The sequence below is a fragment of the Herpailurus yagouaroundi genome, unplaced genomic scaffold (genome assembly GCF_014898765.1).
Source record: "Herpailurus yagouaroundi ecotype Mexico unplaced genomic scaffold, PumYag 159, whole genome shotgun sequence".
Lineage (NCBI taxonomy): Eukaryota > Metazoa > Chordata > Mammalia > Carnivora > Felidae > Herpailurus > Herpailurus yagouaroundi.
Window position 1 is genome coordinate 75,160,528 of NW_024412400.1, and position 26,074 is coordinate 75,186,601.

General features: G+C 35.6%; 1 protein-coding gene across 2 annotated transcripts in view; it reads right to left on the bottom strand.

Annotated features, from left to right (window-relative positions):
• The window catches only part of DCUN1D1 (defective in cullin neddylation 1 domain containing 1), a 37,147-nt gene that overhangs the window by 4,442 nt on the left and 6,631 nt on the right, over positions 1–26,074 (bottom strand). For both annotated transcript variants that reach the window (XM_040480869.1, XM_040480868.1), the window contains exons 2-6: positions 14,843–15,059; positions 13,241–13,409; positions 10,911–11,041; positions 1,516–1,598; positions 962–1,058 (exon numbers count right to left, since the gene is read on the bottom strand). In XM_040480869.1, the coding sequence (XP_040336803.1) occupies positions 962–1,058; positions 1,516–1,598; positions 10,911–11,041; positions 13,241–13,409; positions 14,843–15,017 (655 nt within the window). In that variant the 5' untranslated portion in view covers positions 15,018–15,059. The remainder of the gene's footprint in view (positions 1–961; positions 1,059–1,515; positions 1,599–10,910; positions 11,042–13,240; positions 13,410–14,842; positions 15,060–26,074) is intronic.

A 26,074-nucleotide genomic window follows, 5' to 3' on the forward strand; every position in this document is an offset into this window, starting at 1 on the left:
ACTGAGAGCACAGTTAGGTAGGAAGAAAAAAGTTTCCAGGCATTTTGTGGCAAACTTACAAGGGAAATTAACAGCAAGTCTCAAACTCTATCCTATTTCAGGACAATAAATTGCTAAGAGATTTTAAATTGCAGATATGCATGCCTCTACACATCCACATGCCAACCTCCAAATCAGAAAGTTCTCCAGTTTTGTGTAAGGACTAACAGAAAGCACAATTATCACCAGACTAGACATTTCTCACTTATTAGTAAAGACTAGACATCATAATGAAAACAAAGGGAAAAAATAATATTATCTCTGGTTAGATTACATAGTTCCAGGACACTTTTATGGAGGCCAAGGTCATTGGAGATTTCTCAAAGACTACCTCTATTCAACAGTCTCAAAAACACATCCTGCTAATTCTCAAGGGAGGCTACATAAGCATATGTGAAGAAATCAGATCACTGCCACCTCTCAAAAGACAAAAGCACATCACTTGTAGTAGATGGTAACACCATCTTTTATACACACATGACAAAATATCAGAAAAGCATTCAGTTGATAGGATTCAAATATCACATTTACTGAATGTCAATAGTACTATGGTAGACAGCTGAAGTGCATTGTAAATTAGACAAAGTCACTAAACTTGAGTTTACAATCAAATTCAAAGACAAGACAGATAATAAAAAACACAAAAATAGAAAGGACAGTAAGAAGAGTAATGAGTAAACTGAAAATCTAAAACATGCATGAAAACTACTCTGCCTTTCTGGAAGACAGGAGTACTGAGTTGGTATTTAAAGAAATAGAATAGAGATTGGTAAAGAGGACAAAGGCATTTTATATGTTCATAAGAGCACAAAAAATCAGAAGACAGAAATCCCAACTCTAAGAAAAACAGATGTAGACAAGAAGGTCAAGAGTGTGTGATAAAAGAAATTAAAAAAAAAAATTAAGAAAAAACTTTCATTACCTTCTTCATCATAATTAGACATGTCATCTGCAATCATTGTACTGAAGTCTAAAAGAAGATTCCAAGTATCTTTTGGTATTGATCGTTTATGATGTTCCTGTTTTTTAAAAAAATAAGCAAATAACATCCAAATCACCAAAAAGTTTCAAAACATCAGTCTAAACAATGCTAAATTCAAGAATGCAGAACCACCTGTGTAATCAAGCTATGATAATCAAATTTCTCATTCTGTGTCTACTACATGCTCTGAGTTAGTCATGCTTTAAAAAACATTTTAATTTAGGGGAGCCTAGGTGGCTCAGTCAGTTAAGCAGCCAACTTCGGCTCAGGACATGATCTCACGGTCGTGAGTTTGAGCCCCGTGTCAGGCTCTGTGTTGACAATTCAGAGCCTGGAACCTACTTTGGACTCTGTGTCTCCCTCTCTCTGCCCCACCCCCGCTCATACTCTGTCTCTCTCTCTCAAAAATAAATAAATATTAAAAACAAATAAATAATATTATCTTCAAAGTAAAAATGCAGAGAAAAGATGAGCTGCAGAAAACATGAACTTACCAACAAAAATTTATTCCATAAGTCTAAGAATTTAAATCTTCCATTAAGCACTAAATTCCAGTAGGCAATGGCCATTTCTAGATCTGTAATATTAAAAATAAATTATGTATTTCAAATTCCATGAATATTTATCCCTGCAAAAAAAAAACAGGTAAGACCAAAGATAGCCAAATAAATAATAAATAAATAAATAAATAAATAAATAAATAAATAAATAAATAAAATGAATGAATGAATGAATAAATAGCTTTTTTCCTAAATACTTAGGTTTTCAAATTTTCATACAGAGATAAGATTAAGGTTTGTATCCTGTCTCCCTCACCAATGAACAACCCTTCAGGGCAAAAAGAATGCCACTTACCTCATGGGGGGGGGGTCTGAAGTTTAAATTAGATAATGTAGAAAAGCATACTTGACTAGATTGTAAGTATTAAAATGTTAATGTACATCGATGTTTCTCAACCTCAGCACTTTTGACATTTGGGACCAAATAATTTTTTGATGTGGGGGACTGTCCTATATGACATTAGCAGCATCCCTGGCCTCTACGCAAAGCTCCACCCTACTCCCAGTGGTGACAACCAAAACTGTCTCCAGACATTGCCAAAGCTACCCTGGGGTGCAAAACTGCTCCCAGTTGAGAACCACTGATGTACATCTTCAGGCTGTAATGCAAAGGACTGCTATCTACAATGACTGATCCTGGATTTTAGAGACCATTAAGAATATTGATTTAAAAATTAATCAACTAAGATTTGCTTTTTTAAAAGTTTGATGAAGATGATATAAATGGCTATTTAACTGCATGTGGAACAGAGTGAAACCATACTGCCACATGAAAGTACCATACCTGTCATGACAGAAAGACCTATGATCACTTTCAAGGAATTACACCAATTAAGATAAAGTATCAAGCTTTTTATGAGTAAATTTACATCTCTAGGTCAGAAAAAATCATATCCCAAGTAAAAGTCCTTTTAGATAATGATCTCTAAAACACTCCTGATAATCGGAAGAACCATGAGACTAGTAAAGACTCCAAAGAGGTTCACATTTTACCTCAAAAAACAATATAAAGACCATAAAGCAAAAAATTCCCCTTCTTCACTGGACCTTCACTTCTTCAAGGATAGGGACAAAATATCCCCAAACTAGTAGACTGAAACACACAGTAGGCATTCAGAAACCGCTGAAAGAATGAACTTCCTACAGTTCCATGTGCAAATGTACTACTTACCTTCAAATCCATCATTATGTCTTCCTTCAAACTCAGTGGAAAAGGTGGCACTTTTTTCTCCTATCCAAGGATAAGCCCCTAACACCACTGTTCTCAATACATCCTGCCTCTTCAAGTAATCCTGTCTACCGATTAGTTTTACTCTCTCCCTACATCTTCAACTTTGCTTTGTCTTCTGCCTTTTCCTGCTTCACAAAGAAACAGCTCAGGTTGTAGCTCCTCCCTTTAAAAAGAACTTTCTTGGGGTCTCTCATCCCCTTAACTAGCTACCTCTTTCTCCCTCCCTTCACAGAAAATCTTGAAACAGTACATAGACTCTTCTACTCTTATACATAATGTGCTTCTGAATGCATGTCTAAAAGTCAAATTCAGATCCCCACGTTTTAAGAAAACTAGAAACATGCCACCAATTCCTAACCATAATACCTTTTTAATCTCTGCAGACTTCAAAGCTCTATAGACAATATTCTTTCCAGGGTCTTTAATTTTGTTCTTTTCTCTACCAACTAAACATGTAATTGTCTGCTTCAGGTGCAGTAAAATGGCTATTAGCATGCTTAATGCTTTCCTTCTTCACTTCAAATGCACTAAATTTATGAGAACTAAGCTTATTACTAGTACTAGCATTTTTTTTCCTTTTCAACAAATTTTCACAAAATAAGGATAAGAAACAACAGACATAATCAAATAACTACAAACCATGAGACACCCTATAAATGCCCATTTGTCAGGTGATACACTAAGGAAAGAATCTGACAAGGGTAGAAGTGTATGTGTATCATGTATGAAGGTTTAGGTTAACTTTTTGTAATCTACATTCATTGCTCATTTCCTAACCTCCCACACACTTTTTAATTCCATAAACTAGATTGAAAGTAATCTCTACCAAATAAACACTTTTATTCCTTGATTTGGCTGTCCGCCATATTAGACAAAATTGAATATGCCTCCTAGATGGAAAGGTCACTTCTTTCAGCTTTAATGATAGCACTCTATTATTTTCCTCTGTCCTGTCTTTCTCATTCTCTTTTACTGGGTCCCCTTCTTCCATTCATCCACTTGATGTTGGTGTTCTGTGATACCGTGTGTCAGCAAGAACCACTTATAATCCCTGTAGATTTTTCAAACCCTTGCCTTTTTTCACATTAGACACTTAATTGTCTTTAACAACTCCTAAATCTTGAAACTTGTATCTCTATATTTTAGATCCATATATCTAATTGCCTATGGACAACTTCAACTGGGTATCCATAAACAGCTCAAATTCAACAGAGCTCAAACTGAACTCATTATCTTCCTCTACAGACCTGCTTATTTCTTCTCTCAATGTCATCACCCTACAGTGTTTCTCAATGAAACACAATTTCGCATTGTCAAGAACTGCCCTATGCACTGAAGAACATTTAGCACCCATCCAATGCCAGAAGAAACCCTCAGTCATTATGACAACCAAAAAACACCCCTACACATTTCCAAATGTCCCCTAAAGGTGTTCGCAATTGATAAACTCCTTTCTTCCTCATCACACACTTCCAGTCAGAGTTCCATTTTGGCTTCTAAGTACCTTTTAAATCTCTCTCTTCCCCATCCCTACTGGCAGGGCCAACGTGAGGGTCCTCTTCGTGTCTAGCTAAATCACCACACAGCTTCATAACCAATCATTCTTGTTCTGCCTCCACTCCTTTTAAAGAACCACAGTGTTTTCATATGGACCTTTTAGACATACAAATTTGTGGTGTAACTTCCATGTTAAAATTCTCCAATGTTTAAAACAATGAGATACCACTACACACCTTCTGAAATGGCCAAAATCCAAAACACTGACAGCACCAAGTGCTCGCAAGGATGTGAAGCAACAGGAACTCTCATTCATTGCTGGTGGGAATGCAAAATAGCACAGCTATTTTGGAAGACAGTTTGGCAGTTTCTTACAAAACTAAACATACTCTTACCATATGACTCAGCAATAGCCACTCCTTGGTATTTACCCAAATGAACTCAAAACTTATGTCCACACAAAAACCTGCACATGGAAGTTTACAGCAGCTTTATTTGTAATTGCCAAAACTTGAAACAATCAAGATGTCCTTGAGTAGACAGACAGATTATATAAACTCTGGTGCACCCAGGCAAAGGAATATTATTCAATGCTAAAACAAAATAAGCCATGAAGCCATGAAAAGACATGGAGGAAAACAAATGCATATTAATATCGCTAAGTGAAAGAAGCTAGTCTGAAAAGGCTATACACTACATGATTCCAAACCGTAGGACATACCGGAAAAGGGAAACTATGGAGACACTAAAAAGATCAGTGGTTGCCAGGGGTTAAGAGGGAGGAAAGGAAGAACAGGCAAAGCAGAGGACTTTTTGGGCAGTGAAACTTCTCTGCACGATGCTATAATCATGGATACAGGTCATCCTATGTTTGTCCAAACCCTGAATGTAGAACATCAAGGGTGAACCCTGATGTAAACTTGAACTTTGGGTGATAATGGTGTGTCAAAATAGGTACCACTGTAACAAATGTACCACTTTGGTGAGGGATGTTGATAATGGGAGAAGCTATATAATGTGTGGGGGCAGAGGGTATATAGAAAAATCTCTGTACCTTCTACTGAATTTTGCTGTAAACCTAAAGCAGCTAAAAAAATAAAGTCTATTAAAATTTTTTGTAACTCTGCGATTATTTTTCTATTGCCTTTAGATAAAATCTACAACTTCCAGTTAAATGAATTTACTTGCAGTTCCTCAAAGGTGCTATGTCTCTCACCTCTGAACAACTGAAGTTGCCCATCTCTCCACAACAGACGTGGCTTCTTTTTCTTTTGGCCTTGGAAACATACACTCATTCTTCAAGACTCAAAAATTAATCATTTTTGTGAAGACTTTTTACAAACTCACCCAGACAGACTTAAAATGCTCCTGACTTCATGCTCACAGACTAACAAGTTGATAAAAATATTTTCCAATGAAAAGGGAATACCTGAAAAGATTTAGTAAGTTTGGGGCGCCTGGGTGGCTCAGTTAGGCATCCAACTCTCGATTTCAGCTCAGGTGGTTATCTCACAGTTCGTGAGTTCAAGTCCCACATCAGGCTCTGAGCTGACAGTACGGAGCCAGTTTAGGATTCTCTCTCTGCCCCTCCCCCACTTGCTCTCTCTCAAAAAAAAGAAAAGAAAAAAAAGAAAAAGACTGTACAGGGATAAAATGTCAGTTGCCACAAGTATAGGAAAAACTGCCCTTTAGATAGAATTGCCTGAGTGACAAAGAGAACAGCCTAGCTAAAGAGAAGTGGTTTAAAATAGGAGTTTACAGTTGAGCCTCTTAAATCCCAACTCTACCACTAGCTAAGGCAACTTGGGTAAGTGAGTTCACCTCTCTACAATTCAGTTTAAAATAAAGGGTACGGGCGCCTGGGTGGCTCAGTCAGTTAAGCGTCTGACTTCAGCTCAAGTCATGATCTCGCAGTTTGTGAGTTTGAGCCCCGCGTCGGGCTCTGTGCTGACAGCTCAGAGCCTGGAGCCTGCTTTGGATTCTGTGTCTCCCTCTCCCTCTCCCGCCCCTGCTCACACTCTGACTCTTTCAATAATAAATAAACGTCAAAAAAAGAAATTTTTCTTTTAAAAAAAGGGTAATAGGGGGCCCGTGGGAGGCTCAGTTGGTTAAGCGTTTGATTTCGGCTCAGATCATGATCTCACAGTTTGTGAGTTTGAGCCCCATGTCAGGCTCTGTGCTCACAGCTTGGAGCCTGGAATCTGCTTCAGATTCTGTCTCTCTGTCTCTCTGCTCCTCCCCTGCTCTCTCACTTTCTCACTCTCTCGAAAACAAACATTAAAAAAATTGTTTTTAAATAAAGGTAATAGTACCTACTCTCACAGGGCTGCTGTAAGGATTACACGAGTTAATACGAGTTAATTAAACGAGAACAGTGCCTGGGAAATAAACATATGAGTCCTTACTATCACTATTATTTATTTTTAATAATTTTTAAAAGTAGTCTTATAGATTCTGAAGCAGTATAGGAAAAAAGCAAAGTGAGCAATTAGGTAATAAGCAACAACAATAGTTAGAAGGAAAAGACAGAGAAAAAGAGACAAGCAAATAACAGCATTGCCTAAAACTGAGATATTGCAGAATGAATTCTTAAGCCCTTTAAAGTAAAATTAAAATTGCAAACAGAGGTAATCCCAGTGTCAAGCAAAATCCACAAGGGCAACGTGGAATTTCATAAAAGGTGATGAACTGAGTCTGAATGAACATGGAAATGAACTGAGACTGGATCCAAACATTGTCTGTAAAGGAAACAAAATGTTGCCAACTCATGAGAGGATGGAATGGTGATTAACAATCCTATTCACAATGTCTTTGTTTACTTAGAAATATCTTCAGGTAGCACAACATAATATAAAAGAATATAGAATATGGAGTCAGAAGATCAGCGACTGAGTCCCAGTTCTACCAACTCTAAAGTGACCTTAATAAGTCAGCCTCTCTGACCATGAATTTCTTCATCTTTACAATGAAAAGGATAATAGGTTTTCAGTTAGCTCAAACGGCTTTTACAAGAACTAAATGGGATTATATAGATGAAAATTTGCTTTAAAAATACTCTATAAAAGTATTTCTAAATAATAAAGTAAATGTCTAGCAAATAATCTTAAAATGTTTTAAATCAACTGCACAGGTATAAGATTCTAGCTGAACCACAGTTCACAAGAAAATAACCTATGAACTTTAGTCTAATAAAAGTTCAGGAGTGTCCTAAACATGACATGGTTGCTAAAGAACAAATGTAATTTCTGACTAAACAGAATGGACAGTCTCACAAAAAAGAACAGAGTCTCTATTACAAACAACCTCCTTCAAGAGTATTACGTTCAGCTTTAAGTAAGAGTCTATTTTGAGAGAAACTGACAAATTGGAAATGTGCCTGAGAGGGGATGGTAACAAGAATAACAAAGCTCTTCTCAAATGAAGAACAGTTAAAGTAATTGGAATGTTGACCCGGAAGAAAAAGAAGGGGTAAGTGACAGCAATCTTTCGATGGTCAGACTTCCTCGTACTGCAGGGGAGGACAAATAAGCACAGTGGAAGAAAAGATGTTCACTTCATAAGGAAGAACTGTGTGGTAAGAAGTAGGAGTATTCTGTGACAAGAATGGACCACTTCCTAAAACAATGTGTGTCCAAAGTAGAAACTAAATGAGCATCAGCTATGGATGCAACTTTGGATAGGTTTGAAAGGTATTTCATAAATTTTCTAATTTAAGATTCAGAAGACTACCAGAAATGGCAGGTGACTGAAGCAGACGGTGACAGAGGAAGCACCCTATCCTGGTGTCAAAGGAAATCAGGTGTCAAGGAAAATGAGGAAATATGGAAAACACCAGCTCTCATTATAACTAGCACAGCTATTTATAAATAAACCAGAGTGCTGTCACTGTCACTCTGCCAATTTGTTTTGGGCCTCACCTCCTCTCCTATGATCTTCTAATTCTTCCCTGCCAAGTACTGTAATTTAAGAGTCCTGTGAGCCCTTAGAAAGGCTGTCAAGAAAACAGTTTTCTTTTTAATTAAGTTCTTCAACTAAGCAAGTCATTACATTTCCTGACACACAACACCAATGCAAAACAAAGGGAGAAATTAGGATTTGTCTATTACATTTTTTTCTCTTTTACATTAAGAATTTTTTAGTTATGGGCTTACAGAAAAAATTGAGCAGAAAGTACAGACAGTTCCAGTATACCTCCACACCCCCCGTTTTCCACTATTTTTAACATCTTGCTTTAGTGTGGTATATTTCTTACAACTGATGAGCCAATGTGGATATACAAGTATTAACTAAAGTCCATATTTTACATGGACTCACTCTGTGTTATATATTCTATTTTTTCTTTAAATTCTAAATGTGGGATTAAACACACATAACAAAATTTACCATCTCAACCATTTCTAAGTGTATGGTTCAGGAGTGTTGGGTGCATTCACATTGTTGTGCAACCAATTAATGGAACTCTTTTTTCTGCAGAATGAAACTCCATACCCATTAAACAATTAATACAATTTTCTTAAGCTCAATACTTATTGGGTAATAAAATAAATTTTTAAATCTAATTCTGTACAGTCTTTTTTGCAATTTTCCCTAGAATCCAAAATTCCAATTTACTATCATGTTAATATATCCAATATCTAGTAAAAATTTTTTTGCTTTATTTTTACCACATACAATAAAAACTAAGATTCAGTATCAAAACTATATATTCACTCCAAAATATCATTATTTCCGTGCTCCAATAAGGGTTGGGGACATAACTAACGAAATAGATTCAGCCCATTTAAGTCAACATTTTATATTTGTAACATTTTGTTTAATCTTATCAAAATATTATGCTACCTTTCTAAACACAACAAAAATAATTATTTTAGTGTATACATGTAAATTCAAAACCTGTAATCAGTTTTTATTTGTGGGAAGGAAGGAAGGAGGAAACTAGAAAAAAACAGCCCAGTTAACTGATGGTCACAGATAATAAAGAAACTAACCCTACATATTAACCATCCAGCTTATTTTGCCTACAAAATTAGGTAGTTTCCTGCAAGAAAAAATTCAACCTAAACTGAAGAATCAGTTGGAAATGAGGCTCATTACCTGTCATTTTGCTTTACAGATATTTTGTAAATCTTCAATCAATTCAATCATGTTCAGTCACTCTTCAGGCCAATTCTCCAACACTAATGTTGCACATTTATCCCTTCTTCGCTAGCTTTCAACCACTTCCTCGGTATAATCCCTATTCACATAGTCCTTTTCTCAATGCTTTTTCCCTCTAACTTAAAATATAAAGAAGGATTAGTACAAGAGGCCCCTATTAGCCTCTCCAACTACTGTATCTTCAAAATCAAAAGGAAACTCACTTCCATCCCTGGGTAAGTAATTTAACCTTCCTGCGCCTGTTTCCTCATCTGTAAAATAAGGATAAAAAAATGGCTTGCACTCCATGAGTATGTATCTGGCAGGCACATGCCAGGTGATGAATTACTGAATGAAAGAATAACTCTTAAAACCGCTAAACATGAAATGAAGAAGCGTGTGTACTTAGCACACTGCCAGGCACACTGCAAGTGCACATTCAATGGAAGATACTGCCATCATCAAAATCTTCAGTGCATCCTCATTGTCCACAAATTCCAATTTAAACATTTCTGTCCTGTTTATAAAAGAAGCCTCTGGTTATCGAGCCTTACATCTCACCAACTTAATCTCCAAATAAGCATTCCCACTAACATCACATCAGGGTTTTCTCTCTTCTACAAAGAGGCCAAGCTTATTTCTCAAGTTTGAGACATTCATTCTTAACCATCCTCTCAAACACCTTTTATCTTCCCTTGCCTAGCCAAATACCATATCCTTTAGTTTAACATCCCATCTTGCCCAGGAAGCACTTCCCAACCATTCCTCCTTTTACTCATTTCTCCTTTTACCTAACACACTCTCACACACGTTTATTATTGTGTCTTACCTATCATTAAATCTTTCTAGGTAAACTGTAAATTACACTGTAGCTTTTACTTCCATACCCCCAGCCATCCCCAAAGCAAGTGTATGGATATTACATACAGCATAAATTGATTGACCTAAACTGTTAACAGTGGAAGATTATGGATAAGATTTCTGGATAAGATTACAAATGATAATCATCACTTTTATTCTTTCTTATAGCTTCTAAATAAGTCCTAACCAAAAAGAATAGATTTCTCTGGCACTCTATGACTCAGAAATCTTACAATGCCATTTCTACAGAGCCACGCTGAAATAACTTATGATCCTATGATCCTATAAGATCTTCTAGCTAATATATAAAATATATATAAGTAGATAAATGTACAAATGTATATCAGAATTTTAACAATTATTTTCTATATTGCAGTTCTTAAAAAATCAGTAGTTCAGATATGGTATCCAGGGTAACTTATTATTGAATGTCCATGGTATTTTCTGATTAACTAGAAGTTCATTGTTTCTGTTTTCCAATAATTGGTATTTTCACAATGACTTTATGCTCAAAACACAAAACTTTCTACTACAAATCAAAACTGACACCATCAATGTATTTGAATATATTTGAGACACCAATATAATTTTTAAAAATTCTTACCTAATCCTTTTTGTCCTGGATTCTTTGCAAAATTAAAGGTAAACTGGTAAAAATCCTTAAATCGTCCTGGTTCTTTCAATTCTTGTTCCATCTTGGGTATCTGGGCCTTTAGTTTTTCTATGCTGTCACATCTATATTGTAAAATTAAGAGTACAAAAGATTAGCTTTTTCACTATAAATTAAGGACTAAATTTACTCCTATGACAGCTTATATTTCACAGAACTTTTTTAAAAAATCAGTTAGTTGAAGTTTCATCCTTTTACATTACATAAACAAGAATGGGGTTAGCTAGAGGAAGAAAAGGTCTGGAGTGATTCAATATCAGAATTACTATTTTTAAAAGAAATGAGCTATTACTTCCAATTATGTAATTCACTGGACTATCAACACACCCAAACTGTAGGAGTCAGCTGCAGTGAACAAATGAGAATGTACAGTAATCACCGTAACAATCATTAGATTAAACTGTAGCGGTCCAAGTCCTCACCACTTGCTTAGGTGAGGAAGGAAGCATTCCCTTGAAAATGCGTTGTTATACAAAGCCTAATAGTAAGTATCAGCTGAGCCCCCTTCCATCTCCAACTGGTTATCTCAAATCGGTATTAAGCTTTTTCTACACTTGCGTTCAATTTCCAAGGAATTGAAAGGGTCTCTGTACCCATCTTACTTTCCATAAAATAGCCTGAGGGCAAAAATACTCTGTATGAATTCCACCAACCCATCATCCCATTTTCCTTCTAATCATTTCTGCTTTTATTTCCCTTCTATGTTCTTTAGAACACCTTCCAGCTCATTAGTTTGTAGATGACAATTCTGATTTGGAAGTTCATTACATTTTATGTGAATTCAGTTTCAAATGGAAAAGGAGTTCTAATGAAACCTGTCCTAGCATAGAAAATTCCAACAAGTTCAGGATAGGACTGGCTTGGGAGGTAGAACACAGTGTCTAGGCCAGCTATTAATTTATTGCTCCTCAGCTTTAAACCTACCCTTCTTTGCCCTATTTCATGACTATCTGCAGATGACTACTAATCGTCAGTTTTTCTTAGAGCTGGCTCACTGGTAGGTTCTACCAATAGAGGGCGATGAATGGATGGAAGAAGAAGAAGGACCTTTTCCTATCCCAGTTTGTTTTCTGCAGAGAGCAAGGGTTTGAATGTGCTCGGAGCTCCCAGCAGTGTTCACCAATGGTGGCAACTCACAGGGCTCCACAGCAAGTGGCCTCTAGCCAGTTTCTTCTCTACCAGAGTGGCAGGCAAAGCAAGCATCACAGGCACCGTGTTCCTGCAGCAGCCACACCCTCTCCTCTGGAGGTCTGAATCTCAGCCTTGCAGGGATTTCTAGGTTCCTTCCTAGTTCACTTCCCTCAGCCACAAGGATGGCAGCAGCTTCTTGCAACTGCCACCGCTGTTATACCTTTGAGTTTTCTTTTTACCCCTTTTACACAATACAATGATTTAAAAATTTTTTTCTGTTCAAATTACTGCCATGGTTTTTGTGTTGTCTGGACCCCTGACTGATTACAATGTCCCTCAGGCTCAAGAATCAGAATGCCTGGGTTCAAATCCTGACTCTAATCTTTAATTAGATCCTTACCTAATTCTATAATTTCTCTGTACCTCACTTTCCGCATCTCTAAAATGGGTCTATAAACACAACTTCTCTAACAAAATTGTTGTGAGGAGGCAGGTGAAATACTAAACTTAGCATTAGTTCCTGAAATAAAATGAATGTTCAACAAATGTTAGCCATTATTACTCATCATCCACTAAAAACAGAAAGGGCAGCCTGTTACCCATCCATAGACTGAATACTTTTTCATATTCTCATTAAATAGAGACAACTAGACACCGTAAGTAAAATCTCTACCCATGACCTTTTAATGTATTGGTCCCAAGACATTTAGCTAATCAGCTGTCAAAGTATAAGTGGAACAAAAAGTGATTATAACTTCCAAGATTTTACATTCTAGGAGTTTGTTTATAAATTCAGAGTTCACAGAACCTCACATTGAGAAATGAATTATAGCTTGCTCATTTCACTTATGAATGTTAAATATTAAAGCATAGTGATTTATTTTAATGCTAATGAACCTCCCCCTTACAAACAAATGATAAAAGTATAATGCAAATGGAATAGGCTGAACTACACAGATAACTTGACAAACCCAGAAAACTATGTAACATGGGAAGGAACTAGTATATTTATACCAATGTTTGTAGGCTGGTAAATTTTAAAACTGACATTTAAAAATTCACAACACAATTCAATTCTACATAGTAATTCTCATAGTAATATACCTAATTTCCTGTGGTAATAATATACTCACCCTAACTCTGTCATGCCATCCATGAACTCCTGTTTGGAGAACTCGCACTGTGTTGCTGCTCTGAACTTCCACGCAATGATCAACACACTAATACTGGCTGGATCGAGTGCCAGGTCATCACAGAACTGCTGTATACCATCTATTCCAATTTTATTTTCATCTTGAGGATCTTTAAAAATAACAGTGCAATACTAAATTAGTGTTATGCCTATAACCAGAAAAAGTATCCATTAAAAAAAATCACAATAGATCAGAGATATGAAATGATAATATTCTAACAGATATTTTCCCCCTATATTATTTAAAGCCAGTTTGTCCCTTAATTAGCAATCTTAAGATGAACAGGAGGATACACACACATACATACACACACACACAGATGGGCATTTGATATTTAAAAGTTCCACTTATTCACTGATTCATTTAATCATGTGAAAGAATGTCCCATACTCACACACATTCAGAAAATCAGATGCTCCTGTACAGGAAAAAAGGATTTTTTTCTGAACATATCCATATTTTGTTTAGGCATTCTAAGCTTACACTTATGGGGGCACCTGAGTGGCTCAGTTGGTTAAGCATCTCTGATCTTGGTCTCGGCTCAGATCATGATCTCACAGTTCGTGGGTTCGAGCCCTGCATAGAGCTCTGTGCAGATGGCATGGAGCCTACTTGGGATTTTGTCTCCCTTTCTCTCTGCCCCTCCCCTGCTCGCTTGCTCATTTGCAAAAATAAACATTAACAAAAATTGTTTCAATAAATTAACAGTTATGTACAGAATTTGTTTACTTAGAGCAAAGTTCATTTTACTATGACAATCATTTAAGAGAAAATCAGAAAAACTGTAAACTCTGCAATTCAATCCCAATCTCAACAATATACGCATCTGTTGTCCAAATTAAAGAAAAAATTCAATTATTGATATTTACTCATCAGACAGCAAAAATTTTTAATGTAATAAAAGGAGAAAGAGGCACTCATATAGTGTGTGGTTGTATGTGATTTTATAACATCTCTAGGAATAAAAAACATGCATATCTTTTGACTCTGGGGGGTGAGTTAAGGATAAAACATAAACCCACTTTTGGAAAATTTTTGAAAGAAACTGTACACTATTTCTGTATAAACATAAAAGACGTGGAAGGACCTACACCAGGCTATTAAATATTGGTTCCCTGAGGAAAATAAAGAAGGAGAAACTATTAACTTTTTCTTTATTCATTATATGTTGTTTAACTTTTTAAAAGTGAATATAATTCTTCAAAGGTTGTTAAAATTATTATGCAGGTTTTCTTAAAATTGGTTCAGCTGAGTTTTATAAAAATGAGGGGGAAAATCCAGGCCCCCAGTCACTATTTTCAAATTGGATCATGGGGGATAAAAAAAGAGGGAAGATAAGGGAAAAAGAAATAAAGAGGCTAAGAAGAAATTTTAGTGAAAAGAAGAAAGTAATTTCTCTCAGATCTCTTGAAGTAATTCTAAGATCTACAGAGCTCTGTAGAACACATCCACCCAATTTATATTCTATATATGTCTGATTCCTCACAAGAAGCATGCAACTGTGGAAAACCTGGTTCAAAACATTTAGTCATAAGCACTCACCTTTGTATCTATTGTATAGTTGTTCTAACTTCTTCCTGTCCAATGATCCTTTTACACTCTCTCGTATATAAAGTTCAGGATTTTGGAAAAAATTGTCTGTTGCAACATCTAACTTCCAGTCATTTTGAGACAGACAACTTACTGCTGTTTTTTCACTAGATTGTGTGAAGATCATAAACTGACGAACTTTATCCTTCTGCGATGATTTCAACTTGTTCTATTGAAACCAGAAAATAAATTGAAACTCTACGTAAAATCACAGATGACTAAATATTTCTATATGGCTGACCATTCTTAGTAATACTTTTCCTCATAAAATATTAAAATATTTTGAGATTTATTTTTGATCTGTCAATCAAAAAGACAAAATTTTTAATGTGAAACACAAAATTTGGTATTATTTTACAGAAAAAATTAAAAAGTAAAGGAAATTCAACCACCTACATTTCTCCTAAAGGTGGATCCTGATCACATATATAAAGGCTCTAGAAGGGAAGTACAGCTACTCTCACAATCTTGACCAAGCACAAAGCTCTAAAGGGATACAGAAGGAGTGTTGGGGAAGAAAGTGACATTATCTAGCCAGCCAGAACAAGTCATTGACCCCAGGGAACGAGATTAACAGGTGTTAGCTGCAGTCCTAAAACCCATTATAAAGGATAGAGGGTACAATTCTCCCAACCCCGCCCCCTTGTTTTCTTGCTATTTTACCAAATGTGAAAAAGCAACGAAATATGAGTACCCTACATTTCTCCTGGCGGTGTTCAGGAACCAAGATAATTATCAAGAGAATTTCCTCATATTTGCATTCAAATAGAAAGCAGTGAAATATGAACAAGTACCCTGGATCCTTCCAACGAAGGTAATTTTTAATAGAATTCTTCCTTTTTGCCCCTGAAAGAATCACCTCTTTCCTTCCGCCTGAGCCTAGCAGAGGCACTCTCCAAATAGCCTCTATACTGTAATAACCTCTTCTCACTTGCCTTATGTTGACACAGATTCATTTCTCATCTGACCTGAACCCTAAGCAAAATAAAGCAGGGCAATTAGATCCACTACTCTCCCAGTATCAAGAACTATGTTCTCCCTCCCTTCCCACCCCAATCTGGTCTACTCCTGTGCAATTTTAGCCTCCTCACTATTATTCTCCCCCCTACCAAGTCCTTAACACCATCTCTCAGCAAAATACTTGGGTTCCTGCCGAGCTACTACTGGAAGGGGAAAAAAGCACATGAGTAGGACACACATTAATAGATAGAAACTGTTCTGTAGATGAAGCAACACATCTGAGAACCCCAGAATCTTTGATCTAGCCCAAACTGATAGATCACAGATGAGAAAAGAGACCCAGAAAGTTAAGGAATTTGTTCAAAAATCACCCAGGTTATTATTAGTAGAAATGGGACATGAACAGAAAGATGTCATGAATCTGAGTCTTGGTAATCTTTCCATAAACCACACTGCATGCTGTACATATTTATAAGCCCTTTGAGATTTTCAAGAAAAAGACTACCAAAGTCTAAACCCAGGATAGGTTCCTGATAGGCCAAGAAGTAATAAGCAATTCCATTCCTGCAAAATATTTCCACCTATTACAGAGTAAAAATAAGAATATGTAAAATCAAATATGAAAACCAACCCCACGTCTTGCAGTATTGAAACTGTTTATGCCCTGGAGTCTGATTTGTCAGCCACACTCTTCTCTCTCTGTAAATATGTTATTGTTTAGGATTACAGATTAAAATTTCAACCTCTGTTCTCCATTAAAGAAACTACAAATTCACTAACTTCCTGTTACTTTAGTAATAACTCTAATAAATAACTTTAGTATAACTTTAGTAGTAACTCTGGAGACCAGATAATTTGTACCACATTATACAACCCATCTCTCAGATGTCTAGGATTCTTTGCTTTTGAAAAAATGTCTCCTCATGATTTATTATTCAATTGCAACAAACCCACAATGAAATCAAATGCCAAGGAAGATACCAGTCCTATAGGAAACCACGTTGATTTGTTATTAAAAACTATTTTTAACATGGGCATAAATCTTTGTGATCTCGCATTAGACAATGGTTTCTTAGGTATGACACCAAAAGCACATGTAACAAAAAAGGCAAAGAGATAAATTAGACGTCATCAAAATCAAAAACTTTAAAAAAAAAAAAAAAAAAAAAAACTATTTTTAAAATGAGTATGCTTTTTGCCCTTGAGAGATATAGTATGCTGACATATGTTTTAATCCTTCTTTGAAGAACAGGGAAGTATCTGACGGTCACTACGATCATCAGTGACCACTGTATAATGTTGTACAAAGTTTTGGGAAATTAACCTGGAAGTACACAGGCCACATCCAGGAAATTGCTTTTTAATTAAGCCTGAATTAACCTCTCTGTATTAACTTTTTCCCATTCTCCTAAAAGTTGGAGGCAGAAAAATAATCAGGATTACTTGGAGTTTCATCATACAGTATTAAATTCAGTGTTCTCCTCTCTGAAATTTGAAACATTTTTGTTGAAGAGAGCAAGGAGAACTATAGCTTAAGTCACTTCTGCAAGCCAAAAAGAACTGCTCAGCTTATAATGACTTCCTGCCATAGTGCCAGATATTAGAAAATTGGGGGAACAAAGATAAAAAATCATCTTACCCACACAAACTAGTAACAAAATTATACAAATGAATCATTTAACTCCATATCTTATTTGAAAAAAAAGTATATGTAATAAATTATGCCTACATGTAAATTAAACTATTTTAACTGGTTTAAATTTCTAGTATGTGGGGCAAGATCAATACATTTTAAGAAAAAGGGCTGCAGCTATCCACTTTCAACACCATAAAGGCTAATGAATGATACCTGGTGTAGAACTGACTGGATGGGTTCCCGATAGGCCAAGAAGCAATAAGCAATTCCATTCCTGCAAAGTCTGGTAAGTACCCTCCCTTTTTGTACTTAAAATGTACTCTTACCATTCTTCTCTCAGTTCTCTGTGCCTAGAATCAATCTTAAGCATGTGTTTCCCCTCTACTAGGGAAGATCCACTCAATTCCGTAATCGCAAAGGCTGTCCTAGAGTAAAGCTAAAGTGTACTACATACAGCTGCCCCTTCCCACATCTCTAGAGCCCTCTAACACTCCTACTTTTTTTTCCCAGGCTACATGGGAGTACCAGGCAAAGTTTTCTGATTTTGAGTATGGCATCAAAGGTTTAAATTTCTATCAACTTAAGGAAGAGAAAAAGGGTATTTAGCCAGCAAAAAGAAAATTATTTCATAGGGGATAAGAGGGTGGACAGAAAACTGAAAAAGAAAAAAACAGATGGATTTTCTCTATTTCTACTACAAATGCAGTGGGGATCTTCCTAAGAGCAAAAACATGTGACAACTACAATGATTCAGCACTCATAAGTATATGTCATTCACTTTAAGATTTATTTAAAAGGAACACACTAGATAAAGCATTAAATAAGATGAGACAATACAATCTTCAGTACTCAAATATGAAAATTATCTAAATATTGTCAAATTTTCAAGGAAATTCAAGATTGAAATAAGTAAAATGTATGAAATATAGGATATATTCTGATTATTTTTAATTCTAGCAAAAAAAGAGAGAGAATGGAGGCAGGGAGGAGAGAGGGGAGGGGAATAGAAAAAAAGAAGTGTTGTCTTTTGTAACAGAAAGTTAATTACAATTGTATGTGGTTACCAAAGTTAGAAATATTACTATAATCTGGACAGTAAAAAGCACTTAATTGCTAATCTTTCCAAAATAAAAAATGTGGTGATCAACACATATTGTTTAATATTTAAATCCAGCACATGTCTGCAATTTTTTTCACTCAATGTATGAAAAAAAACTTTTAAGAAATTTATGAATCACATTTAAAATAACAGTTTATCTGGAAAACAATAAACACAATACTCTGGACACAGCCAAGTTATCATGTAGTCAAGTACATCTTACCATTGATCCTATAAAGTCTATAGCGATAGAAGAATGGAGACAGAAATGCTCCACAAATAAAAATAACAATGATCACGATGTTAAGAAATTCCTCTTATTATTTCCACGAATAAAAATAATGAACATGTAGAAGTATTTCCTAGTCAACTAAGTCCTAACAATTCCAAAATGGAAATGCTTTTAAGCAGTATTTCTTAAGCAAAAAATTAAAACACATTTATATCTATTATTCTGAATTTTCAACTTCTCACCCTTAAAGTTTCAAATTCAGTCTGAACTCCAAAAAGAAAAATAACAAGGTCTTTATATTTTAAATGAATTAGTTTTCTAACTCAATTCTAGTTCTCTCAGGATTTGATGAACCTAGCTCCCAAAGACCATGCTTTAAAAAATCAAAACACTGTAATGATCACCCATAGTTCTAACAGCTGTGTATAGCTTCTCATGGGTTTACCATCTGATTAACAATTTAACTTCACCTGAAACTTAGAAGAGCTAGTTTAAGTCCAGAAAAACCATACCTTCCATGTATGATACATAGTATTCAGCAGATATAACCAAACGTTACCCATATCCCAAACCATTCATCTATGAAAGACTTTTCCATAAAATTACAGGTCTGAAGTCAAAAGTGCAAGGAAAAAAATCAATTCAACTTATGAGACTACCCACTCCTGGAGAAGATTTTCACCTAGGGGCAAAGTTCTGCAGGAAAGCCAGACTAAGAATCTAGGTAGAAGCTAGAAATCCTCTTCCCCTCTACCTGCACAGAGAGGCAATATATGATTAGTGTAGAGTAGTGCAGACTCTCAAACCAGACTGGCAGGATTTTAATCCCACCTATGCCTCTTAATTGCTGTGTGACTTTGGGAAAATTACTTAACCTCTCTCTGTGTGCTTCAATTTCCTCATCTGTAAACAGGGTGTGAAGGTTACGTAAATTCAGGCTAAACTCTTAGAACTGTACCTGGCACATATATGGTAAGGAGTCCTTTCAAGTCCATGAAGAATACTCCAGAGAAAAAATAATAATTGTATGCAAATAGAAAAATATGATTAACAATCATAATCAGAAAACTAGCAACTAACATTTGAGTTCCTAGTGGGTGCCAACACTGTGCTAGGCATTTAAATTACTAACAATCCTTCAAGGTCGTTATCACTGACTCCATTTTACCAATGAGAATACTAAGCCTCAGAGTTCAATTTATCTAAGGACAGACTTGTATAAAAAGTAGTTGGAGCCAGGAATGAAACCATGGTGCCTGGCTTCAAAGGCTTGCAGTCTTTCCATTTACTCTCTATTATCATCAAGTGAAAGAGAAAACAAAAAGTGCAAAAGTGCAACCACTGACTAATTATGTGTGAACTGGAAGGAGGAAGAGAATTGTGAGCTGGATTTCTTCACCTATTTTTATGGAAAAGTTAAATAAGTAATCAATTGACCTTTCCCCATTCTAATGTAAACAATTTGCATTCTGACTAAAAAACTGTCCATTAAGTATTCCCTCACAACCTAACTAAAAGGCTAATTTAGGGATGAAACTTCCCTTTTAGAAGTTTTAAGGAGAGGAGAAGAGGGTGATGGGTTATTTTTTAAGAAAAGTTAATTTTTTTAAAAAAGTAACTCAACAGGAAGAAAAATGTTTATTGTCATGTCATAGTCTATTTTTAAAGATAACCACAATCTACAGCTTTAAATGTACAAAGATGGAAAACTGGGGGGGGGGGGGCACTGAAACTCAGAATTTCTTTTTCCAATGACAAGGCTTGAAACCCAGAGAAAATACAAATACATGTATAGGTTATGCCCCCAAAATATAAGCAAATGAGTACAATTTCAAATATTCAGCAAAACAAAAACCAGTATTATTTTAAATTATAATCTGCAGTTTAGAATAATTATTTATGGTTAGGCCTATGCCTCTTACCATTCCTCCAAAAACCTTCCTGTACTTTCAATGACAAACTCTTCTCTAAGAGGTGCTTATACCAATGCTAAATCAAACATGGAATAATATACTATGTAATACTGTAGTCAATGATGTTTCAAATAATAGCAAGTCACTGTAAAAAGTATTTCAGAAAGTACATTTGTAAGATTCAAACTGGTTTTGTATGTTGCTAAATTTTGTTTGGTTCTATATGATTTTCCTCATAGGTTTTTAGAAAGTATTCTGGGGTGCCTGGGTGGCTCAGTTGGTTGGGTGTCCAACTTCAGCTCAGGTCATGATCTCGCAGTTGGTGGGTTCAAGCCCCGCATCAGGCTCTGTGCAGACAGCCTGGAGCTTGGAGCCTGGAGCCTGGAGCCTGCTTTGGATTCTGTGTCTCCCTCTCTCTCTGTCCCTCCCCTGCTCACACACTGTCTCTGTCTCTCAAAAATTAAAAAAAAAAAAAGTTAAAAAAATTAAAAAAAAAAAAGTATTCTGGGGCTCCTGGTTAGTTCATTCAGTCAAGCATGCAACCCCTGATCTCAGGATTGTGAGTTCAAGGCCCACACTGGGGGTGGAGCCTACTTAAAATTTAAAAAAAAAAAAATTTTTTTTTAATATATAAATTTAACGGATTTTCTCCTCACCTAAGAATTAATAGATTATTCAAAAGATGACTTCCACTGTAAATGGAATAAATGTTTTGATTTTAGCAACTGTTTTGACTATTAAAAAGTTATTTTTGTTAAATCCTGATTATCTAGAACAGGATAGAAATAACACCCTTAAAATACTTGTGTTAGCCATCATATTTCAATTGATTCTCCCAATCTTATTACTGGAATTTCTAACAAGCAGTTAAGGTAGCTAATTTAAACTTACCTCTCCTCTCCATAAACATCTTCTCTAAAGAAATCTCGAATTAACAAAAAGATTACTCAGGCAAAAACAAAACAAAAGAACAAAGAATGAATTAAATAAGATTTTAAAAGTTCCATAGTTAAATAACTTATAATAATGACTAGCATTAAAAAGTCATGTGATATTTGTTTCATAAAGAGAATAAATGATCCTTGAAAAATGAAATCTCCTAATTCTAAGATCTGGTATCTATTCAAATCCTAAATCCAAAAATATTAGAATCCTATGAATAATAAATGAGCACTCTAAATGTTTACTGAAATGAATATACCCTAATATAACAAAGATATGGGCCATGAACTTGAGCAATTTATCTGCTGCTGAATGCCATGTTCAGTGTTGAGGGATTCAAAAGTGTAATGCACGGGGCGCCTGGGTGGCGCAGTCGGTTAAGTGTCTGACTTCAGCCAGGTCACGATCTCGCGGTCCGTGAGTTTGAGCCCCGCGTCAGGCTCTGGGCTGATGGCTCAGAGCCTGGAGCCTGTTTCTGATTCTGTGTCCCCCTCTCTCTCTGCCCCTCCCCCGTTCATGCTCTGTCTCTCTCTGTCCCAAAAATAAATAAACGTTGAAAAAAAAAATTAAAAAAAAAAAGTGTAATGCAACAGAATTCTTTAAAGAACTCTAAAAGTAGATCTCTCTTAAAATTTTACAATACAAACAAGCAGTCTAAGCACTGTTAGTGATTAGGTACCAACTACTTAAAAATGGATTCAATAAAGTGATGAAAAATGCTTTACTGGCACTTTTCTCTTCTGTTTTTGCTTTTTCTTAGGTGGGGTGTGTACACCTAAAATGAGTAGGTAAACTAGACAGTCAGCAGGTTATTCAAGAGCTTATTTGTGTCCACAAAGCAACTGAATCCTATTTGGAACTATGTCTCTTCATCAAATGTCATGGCTAATGCTATCACAACTTGAACACCACACACTGAAATTTAAAAGGAAGTTTTCTCACAGATTTTCATTATGCCTGACCCAACCTATAAGGCAATAATGGAAACAGCCACTTGACTGAAATAAGCTCAGCTTTTTTAAAACTTACAACAAAAAACCACCACCACGAGAGTTAATTTTACTTTCAACTTTTTTACTGTATGTACCAAAAGAGTGTTAATTTTTCAATTACTTAGATGTTTACATCAGATCATTTCATTTGATACAGAAAAAAACTAGGTCACTACAAAATATGATAGGGAAGAAACAAGAATGAAACTAATCAAAAATTTCACACCTATACTGAAAGAGTGCCTGCTAAGTTTAAAAAAAGAAAAGAAAGAAAAAAAAAAAAAAAAAGGAGGGTTAAACAAAGTATGTTAATCAGAGACCAGGCTTCTAAACCATGCTCTGCCACATACTAGCTCTTTACCTTGGTCAAATAATTTAGAACCAGTAAACCTCCATTTCCAGATACATTAAAAGGAGGTAAGAGTATCCACCTCATAGACTGGAGATTAATAAGTTGTAAATTGTCTGATTAGCAGACACAATGTTCTTAATAAATGTTAATGTCCTTCTTTCTCCCCAAAGGTCCAATTTTCTGCATATAGTTATTAAACTTCGTACAAACTACTAGAACACATTCTAAAACAATCTACGGAAGAGGTTTCGTTTTTATTAACTAGCATGGTTAGGTAAACTCAATGGTCAACTAGTTTTTATTGAAGATGAGACAGTCATCTTAAACAGAATTCAAAACCCTCTACACAGAAGCTACATGGTAAAGAAAACTATAATAAGGGTTATTTTTTAAAGGGTTGTTTTAAAAAAATAAGGGTTGCTTTAAAAAATAATTATCTACAATATTGTAATCCGACACTATGGGAGAACAGAAATAGTCTATCATACCACTCAAAATCTCTCAGCGGCTTCCCATTTCTCTTGGAGTAAAAACCCAATATCCTTACAATTCCCAACCATGCCCATTTCCACCCCTTCCCGCTCAGATCGCATCAGCTCCAATGCCCAATATGCCCTTTTCCTCCATACACAATGCTCCAGTCACTGGTCTCACTGTTCCTCAAATTCTCTCTACCACATTTCTTCATGGCTTAATCCTTCCTCTCCTAGTCTGCTCAAAATTCACCTCATCACTGGTGCAGACACCACTACCCCTGTGCCCCCAATTCCCCTCCTTAACACTGCTTTTCTCCCATAGCACTTAACACCCTCTAACATAGAAGAAAAAGATATACTATGTTTATTATTTGTGTCTTCCTACTAAAACGTAGCCCTCTCAAGAGGTGGGATTTTCATCTTTTCAGTGACACACACACACACACACACACACACACACACACACACACACTCCCAGTTCCCAGAACAGTGGTTGGCACACAGTGTTTCAATAAATAATTACTGAAATGAATTAAGACCCTCCTTTACTTGTGCCTATGCAAAATAATGTGAAACAAGTTCTAAACAGACACCTTAAACAGGGCTACATTCATTTGGACTCATAAACTCTGTATTTATTGAAAATATAATCTTAAATTTCAAAGTCCACACATTTTTTAGAAAGCCATTAAAAGCACTGTAATTAACATCCATTAGTCATCCATTTGAATTTTGTTATTTAACATATTCATTAATAATACATGGATTTTCCTCTGCTTAAATGAATAATATAATTTAATTTCAAATCCAATTTTCACAATTTCTCTAGATTTCATGTGAGTTAAAAGATTACATATACTACAAATACTGGGGGAAACAGTAAACCAGGAGCAAAGTTTCAGTTCTGCAACAAACAAACAAAAAAATCAAAACCTCCTTGATCCTCAATTTCTTCTTCTGTAGAAGGGAAAAGGAGTAAAACAGATGATCTCTGGAACCAGTTCTGACTCCTACTATGATGCCGTGAATCTATAAAAATTTAGTAGGTTACAAAGTACATACTTTTTACACATCTAACAGAAATTAGAATAAAAATTTTTAGCTGAACAGAACTTTAGAAATCATCAAATTCAATCCTGTCATCTTACAAATAAGAAAACAACCTAGAAGTTTTGAATACTTTTAAAAATATTTTCAGGAGTAATAGAATATTGTCTAGTTTTGGGGTTATTTTTGGTCTAAGTAGTCAGGTTAACTGAACAATTTTTTTATACAAAATATTTCAGATATCTCATCATTTAAGCCTGCCCTAGAATTGACGATATGCCTTCTAGAAATAAGCCTAGCTAAAATACACAGAAAAACAATAGCCCAAAAACTATTAACAATTATATATTTATGATAAAAACTTAACTACAAAATTCTTATGGCCTAACTTCTATTAGAGAACATGGTGATTTCGTTTCTAACTAACAAGAGCATACCAAGACAATTCTAGTGACATGATCGGAGTTCAGCCACAGAAAGTGTTTTAAATTAGTGATACGTTGCCACTACTGGTATAATTAGATGAGTTATGGCTAAGTTCCAAAACTAGCTAATTTAATATTAACAAAAGGAGAGAAGCTTAAGAGCTCCAATCCAAGCTGAACTCTTGCATGAACCACATGAATCCTGAATTCCTGAACAGGTGATGAGCATTATCAAGAGCTGTTTCCAGAGGATGCTGATGATTTACAGAGTATTATGAACAGAGCGCATGTCAGTGCTCTCTCAGAGTGTTTACCGGGCAATTACATTTCATTACTTCAAACGTACTACTCATCCACATGCCAAGAGCCTGGAAACTTCAGGAGTAACGTCTGTGACCATCAAAATACTTTTAAAATTTTAGAAACTGTTCAGATGCCCCAGCAGATCTTTCAACACTGCAATATCACTCTAAACGTTAACCTGGACTTCACGGCAAAGTTTTCTTACAAATACAAATGGCAAATTTTCATGAAACTTACCTCTGAATATATGACAAACTATAACCACATATCCGTACATGATACCAAAATTCTGCTAAGTTGGAGGCTGGGGCTAGATAAGTGTCATTCAGCAGAAATAAGACCAACTAAAAGCAAAGATACTGGGGCATTCCCTTAACACAGACACACACATACGCCCTCCTCAAAGAGGCCTTTATGTTCCCCAGGAGCAAAAGGACAACAATATCATTTTTACTGTCTATTCATACAGTAACCTGCATGGAATTCAACTCATGCTCAGACTATAATGCCAAACCTCACTTCTAAAAAACAGAGAACGAAACAGAGTTATTTACATGATTACCAAAATGTAAACAGATAACTTGACTACCACTTCTTCAAGCTGCTAAGACGATTTTTTCTCCAAACAAAAAAAGAAGAGGGGGAATAACTTGACAAACTGTTTTTTTAAAAAATCACAAATGTCTTTAACTGGCGTAATAAAGTAATTACTCCTCCCACCCCAAGCAAATAAAACATGTGCTCAAAAGGTAGCAAGTCTGTTTCTCCTAATTTCATGAAACGAGAACAGGTTGCACTTCCGTACTC